This window comes from Pseudophryne corroboree, chromosome 5 (assembly GCF_028390025.1).
Source record: "Pseudophryne corroboree isolate aPseCor3 chromosome 5, aPseCor3.hap2, whole genome shotgun sequence".
NCBI classification, from domain to species: domain Eukaryota; kingdom Metazoa; phylum Chordata; class Amphibia; order Anura; family Myobatrachidae; genus Pseudophryne; species Pseudophryne corroboree.
The window spans coordinates 421,208,244-421,234,550 of record NC_086448.1 but is presented as its reverse complement, the minus strand read 5'-3'; the positions used below and the strand labels follow the sequence as shown (position 1 = coordinate 421,234,550).

The following is a 26,307-nucleotide window of genomic DNA, read 5'->3' as shown; positions in this document are numbered from 1 at the left end:
GAAGCTGATTGGCTGGTGCGTTATCACCTTGCACTTATCACTGCATTATCACTTCTCCAGGCTTAATACATCTGCCCCAATGTTATTTAAATTACCTTAAAAGTCTGAAAGTACAGTACCAATTGTTTACATATTTGTGACACAATGGGGCAGATGTATTAACCTGGAGACGGCATAAGGAAGTAATCAGCTCCAATATGTAAATTGACAGGAGCAGACCGGCTGGTGTGTTTATCACCTTGTACTTATCACTGGTTTATCACTTCCTTATGCCGTCTCCAGGCTTAATACATCTGCTCCACTGTGTGAAACTATAACGGGAGATGGGCATGCACTCATGCCCACTAAACTAGAGGGCAAAACAGAGACCAGACAAAAAGCACATTTACATATCACTTTATTAAGGTGTTACAAATGTAAAATATTCTATTCCTACTAAGGGGGAGATTTTCCAAACCTAATGAGGACAATTGGAGAGAATAAAGGAGACATCAAGAGAAGCTAATCAGCAGAGTATTTCTGCTTCATTCTGCTCGCTTGCTGCAAATTTTCTAGGTCTGTGGTTCCCAAACTTTTCTGAATCACAGCACCCTGAGTATCAGCATATTTTTCACGGCACCCCTAGGCCAAAAGTTTCTATTGAGAAATGTATAAAGAAATGAAATTCTGTAAATTGTGTTTATATGTCATTTTAGGTTCAGTTATGTGGCGAGGAACAAGATTTGCTTCTGTTTGTCCACATATGTTAAGACTGGCAGCCACCAGCACTGGTTTCGCCTATTACACGGACCATAAATAATGTGAATTGGTCCTAGGCCACAAATCCAAGGCACCCCTGCAAGTACCCCGAGGCACCCCAGGGTGCCACGGCACACAGTTTGAGAACCACTGTTCTACGTAATAAAAATGGATACTAAACATTTGTTTCTAAAATATTACATTCTATTCTGATCAATTCTGATCCAAATATTATTATATTTACTATTTACTCTAGTATTTTAAACATCTGCTGTTGAAAAGCGATAAGTAGCACCCCTGCTGGTGACTCAGAAAACTAGGTCACACACAAATGGGATCTAAAATGCCATGTAAAAGGATTTTCAAAAAACTATAAAATCCTCAAGGTGGCAAATCGCACATTTATTGTAAACTGGCATTGCAGAAAATTTGGAAAACAACGCAACAGTCTTCATTTTCGTCACAGAGAGAAAGCAACTGAGTGTAGATATGAGATGTAAATTAAAGCATCTCAATATATTCACCAAAAACCAACGTGCGCATTGGGTGTAACGTGGAATCGCACACTACAGCAACAGGATAGAAAAGGACCTAGAACGGGGATGGAAGGAAGTTTATAGCTATAAACCAGAGATACAGTACATATATTACCTGAAGCATTTTCAGAATGAAACGTCAAATCAAATGTTATATGTAGCGAGTGACATTTATTACACAAACATTGGGGTATTTAAAACATTCAGCATGTCTACTTCCCTGTAGGTTGCTGAAAGTCCATGTAGGGAGGCCAATCCCAGGATCGGAATCGGCAGGATCCCAGGATTCTGGCCCAAAAATGCCGGGATTTGAATCCTGGGATTAGATAGCGCATGTGCATTGTGCAGTTTTGCCGGGCAGCGCTGAGCACTATAGCATAGGGCTGCCCAGCCGGCAGCATTTCAAATTTAGCGCCGCCTGCCAGCCAATCAGAGCTGGCTGACCGGCAGCCAATCACGTAAGCCTACAGCCTCCCTCCCGCACCACTTCCTACACACACCCTCCAGCGCTGCTCCCTACACCCTTCTTAACTGCCCTCCACATCCACTCTCCCTGCTCCCTACTGCAATCCCAGATCCCAGAATTGATTGGTTTTCAATCCCGAATCCCAGGATTGAAAAAAATGGCCCGGGATTGGCCTCTCTAAATCCATGTATAATATCAGTGGCTTTCCGACACAAGCTCAAAATTAATATTGGTATGGTATCTTTGAATAATTACAAGCTCATCTCTCTTCTAGCATGTGCTTAGACTGTAGTCTGGCACTTACCAATCTTTGTGGTTACATTTCAGAAATCAAGAGAGGTAAATTTTGTTAAAAGGGTTAAACATACATAAGCAGTATCAGATAAAACAGATTGGGGCTTTGTGATATTTTACAAATAGAAGTGGTTTTGTGTTCGGAAATAAAGTAAAATAAAACACGCAAACTTCCATTACTGTGAGCCATTACAACTGAAAGACCTGGAGCTGCAGTGCATTTATCCACTAACAAGAAGACCCAAAATCAATTCACACCGAAGCATACAGTGCTCCAACATTACAGGTGAACTCTACTTCAGGAGTTTTGGCACACTCAATGTTGGGAGATTAGGAACTATTATGTCTTTAAATATCGGGGTGTAGTTCGGGCTTTGTTGCCTCTGACTCTGGTCCACAGTTTCTATGATGGTCTGTTTCATCTCCCTGCTGGCGTCTCCTCTGATTGCTAGGAGAGCTGCAATATGATCATCTCTGGATTGTTGTTAAAAAAAAAAAAAAAAAAAAAAAAAAAGAGAGAGAGAGAAAGAGGAATTTAATTATTAATACAAACATCTGGTTGGTCTATACTTCGTCATTTACTGTATGTTAATACAGTGATTTCAGTATAGGAGAAGCACTAAAAATGAAAAGTAGTCTTCCGTAGAAGTGTTTAGAATACCCAAAAGCAGCAATTTCATGGAGACCACTTAAATTACAATTTCTGATAAAGAACAATAAAAAAATATTGTACATTACTAAAATAAAAGTTTACAAGATATTTTACCAACATTGCTGCAGATGTTTATGAATGAAGACCTCTTAATAAAAAGGTAATTAAAATCCTGGAAGAACCTATGTTTAATGCAAAACTGGAAAGATATTCACATACTAAGCTATTCAACAATTTCTATACAAATAGACGGGTGGTCTTCAGTTTGCCGGCTGTTGGGATCCCGGCGCACATTATACCAGCGCCGGAATCCCGACACCCGGCATACCGACACCTTTTCTCCATCTTGGGGGTCCACGCCCCCCCCTGCAGGGAGAATGGATAACGTGGAGCGCGTAGCGCTCCACCATGTCCGCAGCGTGGCGAGCCCGTAAGGGGCTCATTTGCACTCGCCCAGCTGTCGGTATGCCGGCAGTCGGAATTTAGGCGCCGGTATGCTGGCCGCCGGGAGCCCGGCCGCCGGTATATAATACTACACCCAAATGGACATGCAGGTAAAAATAAAAATGAAATGCCAACATAACGTCAATCTATATAATAATTTACTATGGTATGTCCCATCCCCAACATATGCATGCCCAAACGGTTCCCGCTACTCTAGAGCAGGAGAGGACTCTGTGGAGGAACGTGCCACCGGAAACACTGGGGAGGGGGAGGGGGAGGGGAAGGGCGAAATGGGGGGCAGAGCAGCAAATAGAGGGGGGCAGGCCTGAACAGTGGACAGGTACTGAGGTGCTCAGGTGACCCAGGTCCCTTTACTAGTTATTTAATAAAACAATACATGCTACACTATGTGCACAGCAGTCAGATTCTAATTAGCATTTTTAGTACTGGTAACTAATGTACTGTATGGGAGCCTACTGTCCAACATTTTGCACAACAGGTGATATATGAAAGGGCGGGATATGATGTGAATGTGGTTATAACTAGAACAAGAACGTAAATACCATCTCAGATTATTACAGATCACCAAAATCTTGTGTCCACATGTGGACGCGTATGAAGTAGGAAAAGCTAGATCAACATGAAGCTAACCTGAGCATGTAGGAGACACAAGGGCAATTCCAGCACTCTCATGGGATATCAAATCAGAGATTGATAGGCTACACTACCATCATGTAGCAGATATCTGAATTGCCATTACTTAGGGCCTTATTCAGCGCATTTTCCCGGGTCCGCAGCCAGTGTGCATGCGCAATCGCATTGCATTGATGCGAACGCCTCTGCCTGATTGACAGGCAGAGGCATTCGCAGGGCGGAATGGGGTGGGATGCGACGTTGCGGGCAGTCAACTCGGCAGTGGGCGGGCGTGACGCAAGAAATGGGGGCGGTGTCGGGGCACCTGCGTGATGTCACATGTGGCCGCTGCGACCCGAAAACTGGCTGCCCTGCATCTGCCTTCGCAGCCTGGCTGCAGAGGCAGGAGGGCTTCCACAAATCAGCAATGCGATTGCAATTCCATTGCAATCGCATTGCTGCCGGGTATTTGCATACTGGCCAATTTGCAGCATGCGATCGCAGCCAGTTGCAGTTTTGCTAAAAATAGGATTTTGGTACTTACCAGGTAAATCCTTTTCTTTGAATCCATAGGGGTCACTGGAGTACTCTTGGGATATGGACGGTCGATAGCTGGGAGAGACACACATTTAAAAATTTAAATGTGCAACTCTCCTCCCCCTCCATACTCCCAAGTGCCTCAGTTTCTTTTTGTGCTGAGACGAACAGGAGCGAAAGAGGATGAACAATAGAGAGTTACAACATGATAAAATATCGGACAACTCTAAAGTTGACACCTAACAAAGTTCAACTGTAAAGTTGACACAACATACGGGACAACTGAAAAGTTGACACCGAACATAACAGACAACTGTAAAGTTGACACCTAACAAAGGTTAACTATAAAGTTGACACCTAATATAGCGGTCAACCAGAAAGTTGACACCTAACATAACGGACAACTGTAAAGTTGACACCTAACATAAAGGTCAACTGGAAAGTTGATACCTAATATAACGGTCAACTGGAAAGTCGACACATAACAGACAACTGAAAAGTTGACCTGACAACAGATAATCACCGTAAGCTTCCAACAAGTCGGTGAGAATGGGTTACCATAAGATATACTGAACCTACCACAAGACAGGTGAAACTGCTCCGGGTGGGCGGCCAGTGACCCCTATGGATTCAAAGAAAAGGATTTACCTGGTAAGTACCAAAATCCTATTTTCTTTTTCATCCACTAGGGGTCACTGGAGTACTCTTGGGACGTACCAAAGTTTCCCGCTTGGGCGGGAGAGCTGGTTGTCACCTGTAACAATAGACGGCCAAAATAGATGCTGATGCCGCAAAAGCATTGAACTTGTAGAAGCGCACAAACGTGCGCCGTGACAACTATGTTTACCATCTGCTGACCATGACGTTCCCACAGAACGCGTGAAACGTGCTGAAAACAACGTAAGCGGTTGTAACTAGTATTAAAAGACTGACGAATGGTCAGCTTAATTCATCTAGCCAACCTCCGACTTGAAGCTGGCCAAACTACGTGGACTGCCTTATAAAGACCAAGCAATGTATACTATGCCCTGTTGATATTCGGCTACCCCAATATGAAGCGCACAAACCATATTCACAGTAGCTGGAATTCCTGAACCTTCTGAGAAACAGGAACCATGATTGTGTGAAAAGAGGGTAGTACCTCTGGTTGAAGAATGGAATTCTTTCGAAATTCCGCTTGTAATCTTTAAACACCAAAATACGGTGGTTTGTATTAGAGAAACGTAACAGCCCCATGTTGTAAGAGTTCAAAAGATGAGGACTACAGAAACCTAAAAGTCTATTGAAGTCCCATGAAGGTGTAGGTGCTATAATGAATGTTAAACTGGAAGGACATCTTGCCGAAACGTATACGCCCCGTTGGCAAGAGTGCCAACCGGCGGGGAAAACCGATCATGAAAATAGAACTTGCACCTTTAGTGTTGATATACTTATACACTTAGTCCTTCATCTAAACCCCGTTTGTGACCATAGCCCCAGACGGAATCATTTGAAAAAAAGATCTCAGAAAATTCAGAGCTTCATCCCAACCGACCTAAGCTCGCTCAATTGCTTGAGAATGAGCGGCTGTAACGGTCTTCCCAGTATGTACCCTGGTTGGTATACTGTGGAATGCCCTCTCGGTAAAGAGAGCGGTTTCAATAGCCACCCGTGAAACGCAGCCGTGCTAACTTGGGGTAACAACTGACCCTTTTGCAGAAGGTATGACGTAGCTGAATGACGACGGATTGACTGAGTAGCCAGCGAGGCTACGAGAACTCCGCTCTCCGAGGCCAATGAAGCGCCACTAGTATAAGTCTGGCTTTCCTTACGTGATCCGCTTTGTCAACAGAGTAAACCGTGAGAAAGGTGGAAACAGATACGAGGCTGTATGGCCATGCAATTGTGAGAGCATACCCTACCCTCAGCCTAGTTTGGAACAACTAATGTGTGATGATGATGATGATGATGAATTTGGCAATATGCCAGTAAATCCCCCTGTGGGAAACTCCACTGCTGGACTAAGATCTGGAACACATGTGGCTGTACAGACCCTTCTATTTGGTGAAAATCCTGATGACAGAGTCAAACTGTTTTCTAGTTGTCCACTCATGGTATGAACAGTGGCGATAATATCCCCTGGTGATGCTCGACTCAGTCTGGGAATCGAGAAACGTCTCGTGCTTCCTGTCCTGGCAGGTAAATTCGGTGATCCAGCGTGCCGAGATTAATTTCTAGGAATTGAATTCTTTGAGATGGAATCAGGCTTGATTTATTGAAGCGGACAATCCAACCGTGCTGACCTAGTACATTGTACATTAGTAAGGCATGTTGCAGGAGTTTCTACTGAGACAGAGCTTTGACGAGCAGATCGTCTAAGTACTATTATCTCCTATAGTCATGGAACTTTGAGTCCTCCTTTGTTCTTGACGTGTGCGACTGCAGTTGCGCTGTTCGACCAAACATGAACAGCCTAAGATTACAAGAAATGAACTGCCTGTGTAGAGCCTCGTAAACAGGCCTGAGTTCCAGGCATTGACAGTAAGTTTTTCCTGATATGGGCCCAGATCATGAAACTGGCCTTGTTGGATTATAGCTTCCCAACAGTTGAGAATTGCGTCAGGCGTCAAAATGATCCAATTCCAGGCTCCGAATCTTTTTGCCGCAGTGAAATTTATTTGGAGCCGTGAGCTATTTGAGTAGTGATACTCTGAACCCTGGAAGAAGTGACACCCTCTGCTGAATTGGTTGACACAAGGCAGACCCCTGTGTGTAAAAGACGAAAGAGTGAATTATCCGAACGGAAATGGCTGGATGAAAAATCGAATGTACCAAGAGCACCAACACTGGTCGTGGTTAGAACACTACCAGTACCAGATGACAAATACCTTGCTTTTACCGCTGACAGGTACAATAGTGCTAAAGTAGGACCTTGTACGACCATAAAGCAAGGTGCAAGTATGTGTTAAGACAACTTCGTGAGTAGGATGTCAGAGTACAACTATTAGCACCCTTACTCTGGATCTGAGATGAACAATTATCACAGACATCACTTTCCACAGACATCACATCTGCGATACCGGAGACACTGATGAGAGGCCAAGAGGCAGTGCCTGAGTGATGATGGTTTTGTTTTACCGCCAATCAAAGTACAACAGTTATAAGTCCGCAGTCTTGGCATTTAGTGAAATGCTGATCTCTTGTGGTTTAGACCCACAATTGCTGACTGCAGCGAACCCTTCTTTCAGTAGAAAATTACCTAGTGATTGAGCCTCCTTAAGGATTAAAATTGGTGTGACGGAGCCATACTGCTTAGGCACTACCTAAAGATTGGTATATAATACCTGGACTTGTATTGTGCAACATCATCAAGTGGAACGACTGCACAATGGAAGGTCAGAGATAGGCTGGGAAAACGTCATGCCACTGGCTTGTGAGCTGGCTTTGTGGTTTGACAGCGGCTAGAGACTTTGATGAAAAGGCCGTTCTCTACCATGTCTACTGCCGCCAATAGCCTGAGAACCACCAATAACTATGTGTTTTTTGAATCAGCGGGTCAAAAATAACGGGAACTTACATGGCCATCTATAGATAGATACTGTAGGCCAAATACAGAGGTGATTCAGCAATGTGATCGTTTAGCAGTAACAGGTGTTCTAAGGAACGGCCCCGTTGTGCGCCTCATTTGAGCTGTGTAGCCTATCAAAGCAAGTGTAACCAACACTTCTGCCGAGGCCTAAATGGTCTTTAGCAGGGCTACCAGCTGACGCACCGAAAGTCATAAGGCGTTGTTTGCGCTAGGACTGGAATAGTGAACTCTGTTTAAACTAAAGAGAGTCCACTGGTAACGAAATGTTGTGAGTTAGTTTGGGAAAGGTTGTTAAAACAGAAATTGCGTTGCACAGAAAAGCCTTTAACTGGATTTATTACAACCTCATTGTTTCCGGAAATATTCAGGACTAGCGTATATCCCAAACCCAGTAAGCGGATGGTGTGCCAGAATTATGTATACATCCGGCTCTGAGTGACTTATTTTAACAAAATAAATACGTAATGAATTGTGCCTGAAACACCAAGGGCACATCCTATATACTGTGCAGTAGTTTACTTCCTAAAGAAGCTCAACCAACACCCTTGCCCCCTCTGTGGCTGTGTGTTGTAGGACAGCCACAAAATTCCTGATGAAACAGGAATTATAAAATGTAGCACAACACTAGATAACTGTGACTGTTAGTGTGAATATGACTGTAAATACAGCTGCAAACTCACAGCAAAAGCAGCTTCACTTAGATTTTGTGAACAGGTATGTAAATTGTGTGAAACACCCACATACACATATAGATTATATATTATCCTTATCGTAGGACGAATAGTCTGCTTTGTGAATAAGCACTGTATTAACCTGTGCCTGCAGGCAGGCTTAAGTCTAGCTGGCCTGAAACTATCACATATATCAATATATAATATATATACATATAATTATATGCACACACACAGTCCCCCACTGCACTATCCAGTGCAGACTATCACACTGTTGAAGGAGTCTTCACTCGCTGCGGCAGTGAAAGCGTTGTTGGTGCCTCGTGGGGAGCAGTGGCATAGCATACAGAGCAACCCTCCCCCACATCCCAGTAAGCGGTGGCAGACATCGAGATCTGCTTGTCTGTGCTGAGCGGCGGAAGCTGACCGCCGCAGGCACAGAGGGAACTGCACAGCTGGGCATAGTGACGGCGGCCAGCAGCAGCAACTCTGCTGAAGCTGACCGCGGAAAACAACGGGCGCCTGATCGCTGGGGAAGTGTGACGGTGCCCAGCGGCAGCAGAGAACACTGGGCGCGGCTGGGCGCTGGTCTGACACACAGCGGGGCGGCAGCCTGTGCTGCCCGCCCTGCTGCCTTAAACACCCACCTCCAGTGTAGCGGCGGCAGCGGGAGCTGTCCGCCACCCTCTAGAGAGCCCTAAGCTCAGTTAAGCGGCGGCAGCAGGGTCTGACCGCCGCTGATGACGTTAGGGTGAGGGACTAATGGAGCGGCGGCAGCAGGGTCTGTCCGGCGCTCCTAGCCTGACGCAGCCTAGCTTAGTGGATCAGCGGCCCCAGGAGCTGGCTGTCGTATACACTTTTATAATATCAGGACAGTGTGCAGGAGTTCTTCTGCACTCAGGACGTCCACAGCAGCGGTGGGGGGTGGATGTCGGGCGCAGCGCCTTTAACCCCACCTTATAGTGAAATACCCATAAATACATGGAGCGGCGACAGCGTGAGCTGACCGTCCGCTTGCACTCACCACACCTGCCGGGATCTGGAAGCAATGACGGGTCTTCTGTATAAGAGCCGTCCTGCTCCTGCAGCCATGGCTGAGTCAGCATGTGCTGATAAGGTCTATGGCGGGACTTCTCTGATAAGTGCCGACAAGCCTTGCTGCTACAGCAGCACACACAGTCCCGGACCCACACTTCTTAGTAAGGTAGGAAGGGACTGTGGGGGAAAAATTATGCTGGAGCCCCTGTGATGTGAGCGCAGTGTGGCTCCTGCGCACACATCACAGGGGCTCCAGCATCTGAACGCATCGCTGATATATTCCATACTGAATTAGGCACTTAGTGCTGAATAATCCATGTGAATAGCCAGATCACACACCAGAAACAAAATCAGGTGGCATGAGGATGGCAGTTATCATTACAGTAGTTGCACATTAGCTCAGTTTTATGTCCTACCTCCAACTTTTTCATATTTCTGCAAATATAAAGCATTGGGTATCTGTGCTTACTACTGGTAAATTACACAGTTGCACCAAGAATTGACCTCACATCAAACATAAGGCTGCTTTAAGATCTTAAACAACCATTTTTTTTAAGCTGCTGGAACCACAGAACTCAGCTATCACTGTTGTTGTCACGTCTGTTAGGATGCCCACTGAACATAACTGGGATTGCTGCTGCCATGTCAGGCTCCTGAATCCACCAAGCCCATCTATCAGTATCCTGGATCAAGCGTTAAAGCTGCAGAGACCGCCAACTCTAATAAACCCAGCCAGGGACAGTAAAGTAGCTTCCACATCCTCCATTGCCCTGCACATCTTGGATAAATTGTTCCACCCCACTCTCATTATCTACCTCAGCTAAACGACATCTGTCTACACCTCTGGCATCACTCCACTAGTGCCTGCTCAATTTACCTTCACTACATTACTCTCATAGCTGCTCTTCTCTGTGCAGAATTCTATATCTGCCTTCCTATTATTATTATTTCACCTTTACTATTTTCCTCTTCGCTAACCTGCATCCTTGAAATGTATCAACACCCACCACACTCACTGGCTTATATAAGCAGAAACAAAAGTGAAACACACCAATCATCCTCTTATGGCCTCTTTCTTATCTTGCTGCTTTCTGTGGCCACTTTTGATATCTCACTCAACACTATGGTCCCCATATCTGCTCATGCTCCATGTTCCACACCAAAATATCTCATTTTAAAAATACTCCCCTTTCTTGCCATTACGACAACTTGGCTTACCTACTTTAATACTACAGCAACTGCAGCTCCCTTCTACAAAGGTGTCTCTCAAGACACACTCCCAGACCTGGTGACAGACCAGATGCAGGAGCAAGCACTTTAACGTCTCCTTACTATACCTTCCATATCATAGTTAATGAGGTTAAAAGGAGGCAAAATGCCATTCAGGTTCAACCTGTAATCTGTCTTAAGCAGAGTACCTTATAATGTCCCAATTGAAATAATGTTTTATATTTAATTATCAACTGTAAATCATGTTCCTCCCAGATTAAAAATGTCAATATTTTAAATGTTATAACCTTGGATATCTTTTTCAGTCAGAAATGTATCCAATCCATTTTTAAAGCATATATAGTGTCCGCCATTACCACCTTCACTGGCAGGGAATTCCAGATCCTTATTGCCTTAACAGTGAAGAACCTTTTCCTACGTAGCGTATGGAATTTTCTCTCCTCAAGCCTCAGCGAGTGACCTCGCATCTTATGCAGAGTTCTTTTAATAAACAATTCCTCTGATAACTCTTTGTAATTTCCCTTTATATATTTGATGATATTGATAATGTCTCCTCTTAGACGCCTCTTTTCTAGTGTATACAGTTTCAACCTAATGAGCCTTTCCTCATACTCCAGTCCTCTAGCCCTTTAATCAATTTAGTAGCACACCTTTGAATCCTTTCGAGTTCACAGATATCTTTTTTTATAATGTGGTGCCCAAAATTGAACACAATATTCCAGGTGCGGACGTACCAATGATTTGTACAGCGGCAGGATTACACTCTCGTCCCTTGTCTCAATTCCCTGTTTTATGCACGCTAGCACCTTACTTGCCTTCACTTTCACATTGTGTACGGTTCTTTAGCTTATTATCAATGAGTACCCCCAAATCTTTTTTTTCCAATACTGTTACCCCTAGATTTTCCCCATTTAACATGTAGGTTGCAAGTTTGTTTTTGGTCCTGAAGTGCATAACTTTGCATTTTTCTATATTGAATCCCATATTCCATTTAGATGGCCAGATTTCAAGTTTAGATAAGTTGTTCTGTAGAGACTCCACATCCATTTCCGAATTAAATTACCTTACACAATTTAGTATCATCTGCAAAGACTGACACTGTGCTTTCAAGGCCTATTTCCAGGTCGTTGATAAATATGTTGAACAGCAGTGGCCCAAGTACGGTGCCCAGCTGGAGGACATCCCATTGACCACTACTCGCTGTAACCTGTTTTCCAGCCAATTACTTGTCCATGTATAAATAGTTTTTCCTAGGCCAAGCTCCTTTAATTTGATGATCAGTCTCCTGTGAGGCACTGTATCGAAGGCTTTTGCAAAATCTAAGTATACCACATCCACTGCTTTTCCTTGGTCAAGATTGACGCTCACTTCCCCATAGAAGCTACCTAAGTTAGTTTGACATGATCTGTCCCTTACAAACCCATGCTGGATTTTGCTAATAAACTTAGTGGCATGCAGATACTCCTGTATGCTATCCCTTAAAATTCCCTCCAATAATTTCCCCACTATAGATGTCAAACTAACTGGTCTAAAGGGTGCAGGTGCACCATACACCATTAAAATTATTATAACCATAATATAATATTTGAGGTTCTTGGCATATATTGGCCAGTATATGAGCCTGCCCACCTGCTTCACGGTGACCTCATCGGACAGGTCCCTAACACTATAGGGGTTCACCTCCGGGACGCAGAGCACCCCCAGACCACCCCAGTCAAACCACCCCAGGGCATCACACAGAAAAAAGGATAGGAGTGAAAGATCAGTGTTAAGCAAATGAAAGAGGCTGCTGAATGTAAAAGAAAAGAAGAGGACAGCAGTAAAGTGTTAGAATGTGAAGTTTAGCTGAGCAGTGTTAGAAGTGTAAAAAATATGTGAAAAAAGCTACATAAATATAAAACAAACACAATGTGATATAAGTGTTAAAAGTAAATGTAAGATGGTGATGCCCCAAGGTGGCCCAGCCAGAGAAATATAGGGAGCTCCACGCCCCAAAAGCTCACCCCCAAACTGACTTTGTATATAATTAAAAGGATCATACCTATGTCTTTTGTGCAGTCAGAATGTGCTGGTTCCCTGTTTAAAAGCCTGAGAGGCAGCTAAACTTCACATTCTAACACTTTACTGCTGTCCTCTTCTTTTCTTTTACATTCAGCAGCCTCTCATTTGCTTAACACTGATCTTTCACTCCTATCCTTTTTTCTGTGTGATGCCCTGGGGTGGTTTGGCTGGGGTGGTCTGGGGGTGCTCTGCGTCCCGGAGGTGAACCCCTATAGTGTTAGGGACCTGTCCGATGAGGTCACCGTGAAGCAGGTGGGCAGGCTCATATACTGGCCAATATATGCCAAGAACCTCAAATATTATATTATGGTTATAATAATTTTAATGGTGTATGGTGCACCTGCACCCTTTGTTCCTATGTTGTAGTATTACAGTACTTAGTCCCAGCAAGGTAGCACATCCCATTATAATAAGCTAGGGTGTGCAGTCCAGGCCCCGTTTCCATATAAACTAACTGGTCTGTAATTTCCTGGATGATTTTTGGATCCCTTTTTAAATAGTGGCACTACCTCAGCTATACGCCAATCCATAGGTACCATGCCTGATCTAATAGAACTATTGAAAATAAAGTATAGGGGTCTTGTTAGATGTAACCTAAGCTCCATAAGAACCCTCGGGTGAAGTCCATCAGGTCCAGGTAATTTATTAATCTTAATTTTGCTTAGTCTCTCCCGGACTACTTCCTCACTTAAACAAGTATCTAGCCAGGAATCCTTGCTTTCACTATCATTATGCACTACTCCCACCATCGCTTCTTTTTTGGTGAACACCGATGAAAAAAAATAATTGTTCAGTATTTCCGCTTTTGCTTCGTCATCATCTATCAATACTCCAAATTCATCTTTTATTGGACCTACGTTCTCCTTTCTTAACCTTTTACTGTTTATGTATTTAAAAAACTTCTTAGGATTGTTTTTGCTCTCTATAGCGATTTGCTTTTAATTTTCAATTTTAGCTGCTCTTATTGCTTTTTTGCATTTTTTATTGCATTCCTTGTAGTACTGAAATGACTCCTCCGTTCCATTAGATTAAATGCTTTGAAAGCACGCTTCTTATTCATTACTTCCTTGACCTTCTTATTAAGCCACATCGGTTTGACTTTGGTACTCCTGCGTTTGCTGCCCATGGGAATGAATTTGTCAATATTGCTATTTAACAACCCTTTTAACGCATCCCACATTTCCGTAGTGTTCTTGCCATGAAACAAGTCTTCCCAGTCAATGTCGTTAAGTGCACCTCCCATCATACCGAAGTTAGCCTTCCTAAAGTTAAATATTTTGGTTGATCCTTTGTAGTGATGTTTCTTGAAACTGTTGTCGAATGTGATCATATAGTGAGCCTACCCCAGAACACTATTTTCTTCCTATGAAATCCAACTATAAGTATAGTACCTCCCCTCCACTTTCATGTTGCTGTAATTTATCGGCCTCCAGGTCCAGTTTCCCAATCCTTGATAACTATGCTGGCTGGATCAGTTATTTTCTATTCTCTGACATGCCTTCTTTCAAATTAGGCAATTTCAACTTGCCCATTAACAACACTATTGTCTCTGCTGACTCTACACTTCTTTCACTCACTTCTTGTTTTGGTCCAGTGAACCTCATCCCCCATGTACTGTGTGATTAACACACCCATGATGTCAGCTTCTCCTGCTTATGCTTTATCTACAGTTTCTCCAACTTGGACTTCTAGTCCTTTGACCACAATCTCTGTGTCCCTTTATCTCATGGTCACCCCCAACCTGTACACAAAAAAAGCCACAGGAACAAAGTAACACAAATACTCTAGACCTAGCCCATTCTCGATTTAAAGAAAAACTACTCTCTCCCACCACTATCCTTATCCAGATCAGGCTGCATCATATAGAAAGTCCAAACCTCAACAATGGCACAACAAACAGGCCGCTACCTGCAAACATACTGCTGCACTGCTGAGCACCACTGGAGGAAATGTTGCTCATATACAATCAATCCACTCCTACACTCTGCAATCAGCCATCAAGCTCATTCTGGAAGAAATATACCCGAAGGTACTTGGGCGCTTTAGGTGTGAGATGCTTCGTCGAGCTGCAGTCACAAGAAGGGGGGGAGAGTCACTCCCGTTATGTTACACAGCAAAAAGAAAGGGATTTTGTGACTGCGCTGGGTTTTGATGATCACAACACTGATGTAATTTTCAATAAAACAAATTTATTCCTAAAATTGCACAATAGATATATATTAAGATAATAGATAAAATATGCACATGTATCAAGTGTTAAATAATACAATTATTAAAATGTAAAAATAACATCTTAAAGGACTACCCAATTCGCCAGGTGTTATATTAGGACTTCGTGGAGATATATGCAGTGACCGTTCCTGATGTATTTCCCCTATATCAATACAGTCCAGCTTATGTAATAGTCTCAGAATTTTAGGCAGGGTCCAATGGATGGACTAGTTACCGTTAGAGGGTAATGTGCTCCGGAATCTGTAGTGGAGAGCTCCTCATGCATTACGGTGTATGCTGTCCTTTATGCGATAATTGCCATATGTAGTCTGAGAATAAAGCAGGACGTCTGGACGAAACTTCGGGGAATGGTTCGGTCCTCCTTAGAGTCAATTCCTGGCAGGGGTCCCTGGTAGCACCTGACGCGTTTCGCTGCAACCAACTGGCAGCTTTCTCAAAGGTATGTGCAGTCTAAAACATGTGGGGTTTATATACCACCTCTAATATGGTGGCTAATTAGCCCCTTGAAACACATGAGTGCAATTACATGACCACGTTTTAAACTAGATACATAAAATCACAATAAACTTATTAGCTGAGACAGACCTACTTCAAGTGACATGTGTTAAGTAATAAATGTATACATTCTTTGTAAAAACGAGTTGTTTAAAGGGTTTTTATTAGTATATAAATAAATGAATAGGGGCAAACAGGAAGTGTGCAAACGGACCTTGGCCAATGGCTTTGTTTGTTGTGGGTCCTGTTGTCTAGGGGACGGGGTTATTAACTACCCTTATAGGTGGGGGAACAGTTAAAGAAGGGGACTGGAGTTACGTAGTTCCATTCAATTCCGGTCACGTGACTGTTGTCACGTGATCGGAGTTTTCTTATACTATATCCACAGCATACGACATAGTGTAGAAGCGGTTGCTAGGCAACTAACATTATAGGTGGGGAAACAGTTGAGGAACGGGACTGAAGTTCCAATGTTCTATTTTGTTCCGGTCACGTGACTGATGTCACGTGATCGGAATTTCCTTGTATTATGTCCACAGCGTACGGCAGAGTGTAGAAACGGTTGCTAAGCAACCAGATGGTATCTTTATTTATACTGGCCCGGGCTCATGTTGACTTAATGGTCGTGTTTTTAGGCCCTGATCTGTATATAGCAGAGAGCATAATTACATCCTTATCTGTGGGTCATTGTAAGCGTTACTTCCGCCCTCCAATGCATTGGGGGCATAGTACTTCCGCCATCCAAGGAACCAGAGAAAGGGATGGTATTTAAATTTTTTGTTTTTTGTGTTTTTTGTTCTCTGTTAGACTAAAGCCTGTATCTTTCAAATATGTTTAAGAATGTGACCCCTCAGGGCCGATATTTGGACTATGAATAAATAAATTTTGATAACAAGTATTTTAAATATTGTATTATCACATCCATCGAATAGGAAGTCGGAGGGTTGGGTTCCTACATAAATTAGTAAACTGTAATTTAGCTGGTTAATATTCCATATATTAATTTTATCAAAGTCCTATAATAAATAGGGAGGTATAGGGACTGTATGTATGTCCCCTCTATATGTATTTTATAATTGTTTTATTATTTATTATATTGTTAATTCAGAGATTACAATAGAATGAGCAGATTCCCAAAGAGGCGAGATCCTAATTTATGAGCAGAATAGTATTTTCTAGAAATAAACCATATATATTCCATGTAGGAAAAATAGTGGTTATTGACAGTAATTTTATATTATAGTATTTAATTCTACGGCATCATTAAGCCCGCCGGGGTAGATGGAACCCATTTTGAACATCCAATAGGTTTCTTGTTGACATAATTTTTTATAACGGTCCCCACCCCTATTGGTTTTCGGGATGTGCTCCACTCCAATTAGTTTAAGGCTGTTGGGATTGCCTTGGTGGGATTCGTGGAAGTGTTGAGAGACACTATGAGTTGACAGTCTTTTAATAATATTTCTGCGGTGTTCAAGAAACCTGATTTTGAGTTTTCTAGTGGTGCGCCCTACGTATTTAAGTCCACATTCACATATGAGTATATATATAACATATGATGAATTACAATTGATGAAATGTTTAATTTCATATAGTGCCCCGTTATCTTCAGTTTTGATGGTCTTGATTCTATTATCTATGTGGTTACAAGTGATACACCTGGTTGCTCCACATTTAAAAAACCCTTTAGTATTAGATGGAAGCCAGGAATCTGGTTGGGCTGTGATTTTTGGATAAATTTTCAGAAAACTGGGTGCTAATGAATTTCTAAGGGATCTGTTTTTCTTAAAGATGAAAACAGGGTCGTTTGGCAGAAGGGGGGCTATTAGGTAATCTTGTTTAAGGATATTATGGTTTCTCCTTATAATTTGTTTAATTTGAGAGCAATGACTATTATAGGTAGAGATAAATGCTATTGGTTTCTCATCTTCTATTAAATTAGTTTTATCCTTTTTGTTGATGAGTAGTGTGTTTCTATCTAGTTTTTTAACTTCTTCAAGTGCTTTGTTTAGAAGAGCTGTAGGGTACCCTCTCTGTTCAAATGATTTTAGCATCTCAGATGCCTGAGCTTCAAATGATATTATATCGGAGCAGTTACGTTTAAGATGTTATTTTTACATTTTAATAATTGTATTATTTAACACTTGATACATGTGCATATTTTATCTATTATCTTAATATATATCTATTGTGCAATTTTAGGAATAAATTTGTTTTATTGAAAATTACATCAGTGTTGTGATCATCAAAACCCAGCGCAGTCACAAAATCCCTTTCATCAAGCTCATTCTATCCAGTAACAGAAAAATAATGCTCTTAAATCACTTCATCACTTCACCATACAATACAACCTGCCCCCTCAACCTTTTTCCCTCCCAGCACCTTTCTCACTACCCCACTTTTAGCTCTTCAACTGGTCTTTCCAAACTGGCACATGCCTATCCCCTTTAGAAACATGCTCATCTCCTCAATCCTAAAAAAAACAAACCTCTTTCTTGGCCCAAACTCTTGCTCTTCATTTACTGCCCTATTTCTCTACTTTGCCTCCAAACTACTTGAGCGACGTGTGCAATGCCCACTATCTGTAAGCATGCCTTCCGCAACTCAAAAGGTCAATGATACTGCATTCACAAAAGTAATCATTGATCTATTTACAGCTCAGAGAAAGGGTGACTTCTTGTCCTTTATGACAGCACTTTTCTGTTCATGTCCTATCAAATCCCTCTTTTTGGGTCTACATATGGCCATCCTTTTCCACGTCCCTCAAGACTCTAATCTTGGCCTTCAGCTTTACTCTCTGAAAACCTTCTCCCTTGGAAATTAATTTGCTAATTTGGCTTCCAGCATAAATTCAAATCCACATCTCTTTACTGGATTTATACTCTGCAGCACTACCTGTTATAACTAATGGTCTCTTTGCTATTTCCACATGGATTTACCCAAAGCTCAATGTGTTTAAAATAGAGCTTATAGTCTTTCATCTTACAGAGTGACCACTCTCCAATCTCCCTCACTATCAATATCACTACAATTTCCCATCTCACAAACACTTCTGCCCTTTGCTTTATTTTCTCACATCCAATCTCAATCTCAGTATTGTCAACTGCAAATTACAAATAATGCTAGATTACACCCACTTATTTAGCAAGATTTTTTCTAGTCTTCTCCATACCCGACTATTGCAACCTCCTCTTATCTGGCATTGCTCTGATCTGTCAGTCAACCTTCAATCCTTCTTAAAAGCCGCAGCAAAACCTCTCTTTCTCACTGCACCACATGCACCCTACCACTTTGTAAATCACTACACTGATACTCCTTTCAGACATATGACTTGGGATTTTGCCTGGTCATACCCGAGATTTTCAACCCGGTTCCAACTTGGGTTTTCGCTCACAGACCCCCTTTCATACTACAACTTAGACCCAGGAAATACCCGGGTCAACCCCTTTCAGCAATTTGCTCAACTTTTCAAATTTTTATCATTTAAAGCTGCTGGCTCACAATAATGAGGTCATGCAAAGGTGGGGGCTGGCTATGAAGGGACTGGGTGGGTTTCCCATAATGCATTGCTGTTATGGCCGATGAGGACATAAGGAGCATGGAGAATTTGTACATTCTTGTGGATTTGCTGTACTATGCAGCAAATAATGCATGAAGCTGGTCACACAGTTATACATTGCACAGTGTGAAATGCAGAGGAGAAGGGAGCATTTTTTTGTTGAGTGGAAGGCCAACCACCGACATTATGTAAGCAGGAGGAGAGCCTTGATCATTCCAGCAACTTGTCCATATTGCGGGTAACCGGAGGATCAGCTTGCACATTGTGGGCTCGAGATCGGCAACATGGAGGAGAGGTTTTCTGGGCTACAGTGGAGGAGTTCCAGGAGAAACAATGCATGGCACTTTTTAGGATGTCACGTGGCACCTTTAAATCACATCCTAGAACTCCTCACCCTGGCACTTGCCATGCACACCATCCTCTGGAGACATCCTGAGCAGGACCTCATTTGTTTCTGGCGTCTCTCTCTGCATCTGCCACTGATGACCTCATCAGAAGCCACCTCTGGCAGCAATGACCGGCCAATCAGAGCCTTCTAGGTGCAACCCAGGGGTAAAATCCTACAGACATAAGCTAGGTCTTCTTCCCGGGTCGCAATCCTGGGAAAAACCAAGGTCCATTGCAGGGGCGCAGGACCCGGGACTGTGAACCCGGGTAGACCATTTCAGGCATAAGCCGTACCTGAGTTAATGAGTGTTCATGTGCAAAAACATGGTTTTTTTTGCGTATGCCTCAAGTACCTCAAGTCACGTTTTGTGGATTTCTTTAACCACTTAATGGACTCATTTTTAATACAAATTCTAAAAAGAAAAATTAATAATTTCTGCATATCTTTTTCCAAAAAACAGTGGTATAAACATCTATGTTCAAAACAGCACAACAATCGATCAGAACAACGCAATAACAACAACTTCAGTTTCCTAGCACCAGATCCTCTCTGCAGCCTCCAGAGCTCCGCAGGAAAGGTGAGGGGTGCATTTTTTTTTTTTACATTTCCCCAGCGGCTGCTAATGTCTGCAGGGGCTGGGTGGGGGTGCTGCCAGGCTGACCGATCAGCAATGATCGTCATCACGGCATGCACTAACGGGAGGAAACCAGGAAGCTTAGAACAGCAATTGTAGGAAGCTTCTCTTCCTGCAGCTGCATGGTGAGTTTTCTGACAGGTCGCATGAGATGCGAGCAGGCTAGTCAAATGTATAATCATGCTAAGTGAGTTAATCCATTTTGCTTGGTCATTAAGTATCCCACCTGCTTCCATAGAGACATCCTCAAAACATGGCCTGTTGGTAAAACTTGAAATTAGAGGAAATAATCGTAACAGAAACACCAGCTTTTGGAAGTGATCCCATGAGAATACTGTGTGTGGTCACTTGTCCATCTGAAAATATGAATGGTCCAAAGAGTAAAAATAAGAATTTACTCACCGGTAATTCTATTTCTCGTAGTCCGTAGTGGATGCTGGGAACTCCGTAAGGACCATGGGGAATAGCGGGCTCCGAAGGAGGCTGGGCACTCTAGAAAGATTTAGGACTACCTGGTGTGCACTGGCTCCTCCCACTATGACCCTCCTCCAAGCCTCAGTTAGGACACCGTGCCCGGACGAGCAGACATAATAAGGAAGGATTTAGAATCCCGGGTAAGACTCTTACCAGCCACACCAATCACACCGTACAACTCGTGATACAATATCCAGTTTGACAGTATGAAAACAACTGAGCCTCTCAACAGATGGCTCAACAATTACCCTTTTGTTAACAATAACTATTTACAAGTATTGCAGACAATCCACACTTGGGATGGGCGCCCAGCATCCACTACGGACTACGAGAAATAGAATTACCGGTGAGTAAATTCTTATTTTCTCCAACGTCCTAGTGGATGCTGGGAACTCCGTAAGGACCATGGGGATTATACCAAAGCTCCCAAACGGGCGGGAGAGTGCGGATGACTCTGTAGCACCGAATGAGAGAACTCCAGGTCCTCCTCAGCCAGGGTATCAAATTTGTAGAATTTTGCAAACGTATTTGCCCCTGACCAAGTAGCTGCTCGGCAAAGTTGTAAAGCAGAGACCCCTCGGGCAGCCGCCCAAGATGAGCCCACCTTCCTTGTGGAATGGGCCTTTACAGATTTTGGCTGTGGCATGCCTGCCACAGAATGTGCAAGCTGAATTGTACTACAAATCCAGCGAGCAATAGACTGCTTAGAAGCAGGAGCACCCAACTTGTTGGGTGCATACAGGATAAACAGCGAGTCAGATTTTCTGACTCCAGCCGTCCTGGAAACATATATTTTCAGGGCCCTGACAACGTCTAGCAACTTGGAGTCCTCCAATTCACTAGTAGCTGCCGGCACCACAATAGGCTGGTTCAGGTGAAACGCTGACACCACCTTAGGGAGAAATTGGGGACGAGTCCTCAACTCTGCCCTATCCATATGGAAAACCAGATAAGGGCTTTTACATGATAAAGCCGCCAATTCTGACACTCGCCTGGCTGAAGCCAAGGTTAATAACATGACCACTTTACACGTGAGATATTTCAGATCCACGGTTTTTAGTGGCTCAAACCAATGTGATTTTAAGAAACTCAACATCATGTTGAGATCCCAAGGTGCCACTGGAGGCACAAACGGGGGCTGAATATGCAGCACTCCTTTTACAAAAGTCTGAACTTCAGGTACTGAAGCTAGTTCTTTTTGAAAGAAAATCGACAGAGCCGAGATCTGTACTTTAATGGAGCCTAGTTTTAGGCCCATATCCACTCCTGCTTGCAGGAAATGCAGAAATCGACCTAGTTGAAATTCCTCTGTTGGGGCCTTATTGGCCTCGCACCATGCAACATATTTTCGCTATATGCGGTGATAATGCGTTGCCGTAACATCTTTCCTGGCCTTAATAAGCGTAGGAATGACTTCTTCCGGAATACCCTTTTCCTTTAGGATCCGGTGTTCAACCGCCATGCCGTCAAACGCAGCCGCGGTAAGTCTTGGAACAGACAGGGCCCCTGCTGTAGCAGGTCCTGTCTGAGCGGTAGAGGCCACGGGTCCTCTGAGAGCATCTCTTGAAGTTCCGGGTACCACGCTCGTCTTGGCCAATCCGGAACCACGAGAATTGTGTTTACTCCTCGCTTTCTTATTATTCTCAATACCTTTGGAATGAGAGGCAGAGGAGGGAACACATAAACCGACTGGTACACCCACGGTGTTACTAGAGCGTCCACAGCTATCGCCTGAGGGTCCCTTGACCTGGCGCAATATTTTTTTAACTTTTTGTTGAGACGGGACGCCATCATGTCCACCTGTGGTTTTTCCCAACGGTTTACCAGCATCTGGAAGACTTCTGGGTGAAGTCCCCACTCCCCCGGGTGGAGGTCGTGTCTGCTGAGGAAGTCTGCTTCCCAGTTGTCCACTCCCGGAATGAACACGGCTGACAGTGCTAGTACATGATTCTCCGCCCATCTGAGAATTTTTGTGGCTTCTGCCATCGCCATCCTGCTTCTTGTGCCGCCCTGTCGATTTACATGGGCGACTGCCGTGATGTTGTCTGACTGGATCAGCACCGGCTGGTGTAGGAGCAGGGATTTTGCTTGACTTAGGGCATTGTAGATGGCCCTTAGTTCCAGAATATTTATGTGAAGGGAAGTCTCCTGACTCGACCATAGTCCTTGGAAGTTTCTTCCCTGTGTGACTGCCCCCCAGCCTCGAAGGCTGGCATCCGTGGTCACCAGGACCCAGTCCTGTATGCCGAACCTGCGGCCCTCTAGAAGATGAGCACTCTGCAGCCACCACAGTAGAGACACCCTGGTTCTTGGAGACAGGGTTATTAAGCGATGCATCTGAAGATGCGATCCGGACCACTGGTCCAACAGGTCCCACTGAAAGATTCCGGCATGGAACCTGCCGAAGGGAATTGCTTCGTAAGAAGCCACCATCTTTCCCAGGACCTGCGTGCAGTGATGCACTGATACCTGTTTTGGTTTCAGGAGGTCTCTGACTAGAGATGACAACTCCCTGGCTTTCTCCTCCGGGAGAAACACTTTTCTCTGGACTGTATCCAGAATCATACCCAGGAACAGTAGCCGTGTCGTCGGAACCAGCTGTGACTTTGGGATATTCAGAATCCAGCCGTGCTGGTGCAGCACTTCCTGGGATAGTGCTACTCCCACCAACAACTGTTCCTTGGACCTCGCTTTTATTAGGAGATCGTCCAAGTACGGGATAATTAAAACTCCCTTTCTTCGAAGGAGTATCATCATTTCCGCCATAACCTTGGTAAATACCCTCGGTGCCGTGGACAGTCCAAACGGCAGCGTCTGGAATTGGTAATGGCAATCCTGTACCACAAATCTGAGGTACTCCTGGTGAGGATGGTAAATGGGGACATGCAAGTAAGCATCCTTGATGTCCAGGGATACCATGTAATCCCCCTCGTCCAGGCTTGCAATAACCGCCCTGAGCGATTCCATCTTGAACTTTAATTTCTTTATGTATGTGTTCAAGGATTTCAAATTTAGAATGGGTCTCACCGAACCGTCCGGTTTCGGTACCACAAATAGTGTGGAATAATAACCCCGGCCTTGTTGAAGTAGGGGTACCTTGATTATCACCTGCTGAGAATACAGCTTGTGAATTGCCGTTAGCACCGCCTCCCTGTCTGAGGGAGCAATTGGCAAGGCAGATTTTAGGAACCGGTGGGGTGGGGACGCCTCGAATTCCAGCTTGTACCCCTGAGATACTATTTGCAGGATTCAGGGATCCACCTGTGAGCGAACCCACTGATCGCTGAAATTTTTGAGGCGACCCCCCACCGTACCTGGCTCCGCCTGTGGAGCCCCACCGTCATGCGGCGGACTTGGAAGAGGAAGCGGGGGAGGACTTTTGCTCCTGGGAACCTGCTGTTTGTTGCAGCCTTTTTCCCCTACCTCTGCCTCTGGACAGAAAAGACCTGCCTTTTCCACGCCTGTTTTTCTGGGTCCGAAAGGACTGAACCTGATAAAACGGCGCCTTCTTAGGCTGTGAGGGGACATGGGGTAAAAATGCTGACTTCCCAGACGTTGCTGTGGAAACTAGGTCCGAGAGACCATCCCCAAATAATTCCTCACCCTTATATGGCAACACTTCCATATGCTTTTTAGAATATGCATCTCCTGTCCACTGGCGAGTCCATAAGCCTCTCCTAGCAGAAATGGACAATGCACTTACTTTAGATGCCAGTCGGCAGATTTCCCTCTGTGCATCTCTCATATATAAGACTGAGTCTTTTATATGGTCTATGGTTAACAGGATCGTGTCTCTGTCTAATGTGTCAATATTTTCTGACAGTTTATCTGACCAAGCAGCGGCAGCACTGCACATCCAAGCTGACGCAATAGCTGGCCTAAGTATAATGCCTGTGTGTGTATATACAGACTTCAGGATCGCCTCCTGCTTTCTATCAGCAGGTTCCTTGAGGGCGGCCGTATCCGGAGACGGTAGTGCCACCTTTTTAGACAAACGTGTGAGCGCTTTATCCACTCTAGGGGGTGTTTCCCAACGTGACCTATCCTCTGGCGGGAAAGGGAACGCCATTAGTACCTTCTTAGGAATTACCAATTTTTTATCAGGGAAAGCCCACGCTTCTTCACACACTTCATTTAATTCATCTGATGGGGGAAAAACTACGGGTAGTTTTTTCTCTCCAAACATAATACCCTTTTTAGTGGTACCAGTAGTTATATCAGAAATGTTTAACACCTCTTTCATTGCCTCAATCATACAGTGAATGGCCTTAGTGGGCATCAGGTTTGACTCATCGTCGTCGACACTGGTGTCAGTATCAGTGTCGACATCTGCTTGAGGTAGCGGGCGTTTTAGAGCCCCTGACGACCCATGCGACGCCTGGGCAGGCACGAGCTGAGAAGTCGGCTGTCCCACATTTGGCATGTCGTCGATTTTCTTATATAAGGAGTCTATACGTGCACTCATTACTTTCCATAAGCCCATCCACTCAGGCGTCTGCCCCGCAGGGGGTGACATCCCTTCTAAAGGCATCTGCTCCGCCTCCACATCATTATCCTCATCAAACATGTCGACACAGCCGTACCGACACACCGCACACACACAAGGAATGCTCCGAATGAGGACAATACCCACAAAAGCCCTTTGGGGGGACAGAGTGAGAGTATGCCAGCACACACCAGAGCGCTATATAATGCAGGGACTAACTGAGTTATGTCCCCTATAGCTGCTTTTTATATTATATATGTATTGCGCCCAAATTTAGTGCCCCCCCTCTCTGTTTTTACCCTCTGAAGTGTAGACTGCAGGGGAGAGCCAGGGAGCTTCCTTCCAGCGGATCTGTGAAGGAGAAATGGCGCCAGTGTGTCTGAGGGAGATAGCTCCGCCCCTTTTCCGCGGCCTATTCTCCCGCTTTTTTCTGGATTCTGGCAGAGGAATTTACCACATATATAGCCTCTAGGGCTATATATTGTGGTATTTTTGCCAGCCAAGGTGTTTTTATTGCAGCTCAGGGCGCCCCCCCCCAAGCGCCCTGCACCCTCAGTGACCGGAGTGTGAAGTGTGCATGAGGAGCAATGGCGCACAGCTGCAGTGCTGTGCGCTACCTTGGTGAAGACTGATGTCTTCTGCCGCCGTTTTTCCGGACCTCTTCTTGCTTCTGGCTCTGTAAGGGGGACGGCGGCGCGGCTCCGGGACCGAACACCAAGGACTGGGCCTGCGGTCGATCCCTCTGGAGCTAATGGTGTCCAGTAGCCTAAGAAGCCCAATCCGGCTGCAAGCAGGCGAGTTCGCGTCTTCTCCCCTTAGTCCCTCGCTGCAGTGAGCCTGTTGCCAGCAGGTCTCACTGAAAATAGAAAACCTAAAACTATACTTTCTTTCTAAGGGCTCAGGAGAGCCCCTAGTGTGCATCCAACCTCGGCCGGGCACGAAATCTAACTGAGGCTTGGAGGAGGGTCATAGTGGGAGGAGCCAGTGCACACCAGGTAGTCCTAAATCTTTCTAGAGTGCCCAGCCTCCTTCGGAGCCCGCTATTCCCCATGGTCCTTACGGAGTTCCCAGCATCCACTAGGACGTTAGAGAAAATGTAAATTCAAAGTGTAGACTGTATCCACTTCAGATGCACCTAATCCATTAATGAAGGACTATCAGGACTGTATTT

General features: G+C 44.4%; 1 protein-coding gene across 1 annotated transcript in view; it reads right to left on the bottom strand.

Annotated features, from left to right (window-relative positions):
• Window positions 1–380: 380 nt before the first annotated feature.
• EXOC3 (exocyst complex component 3) overlaps window positions 381–26,307 on the bottom strand; it is a 141,801-nt gene continuing 115,874 nt past the window's right edge. Inside the window, exon 13 of the mRNA XM_063922795.1 lies at window positions 381–2,508. Coding sequence (XP_063778865.1) covers window positions 2,328–2,508 — 181 coding nt within the window. The 3' untranslated portion in view covers window positions 381–2,327. The remainder of the gene's footprint in view (window positions 2,509–26,307) is intronic.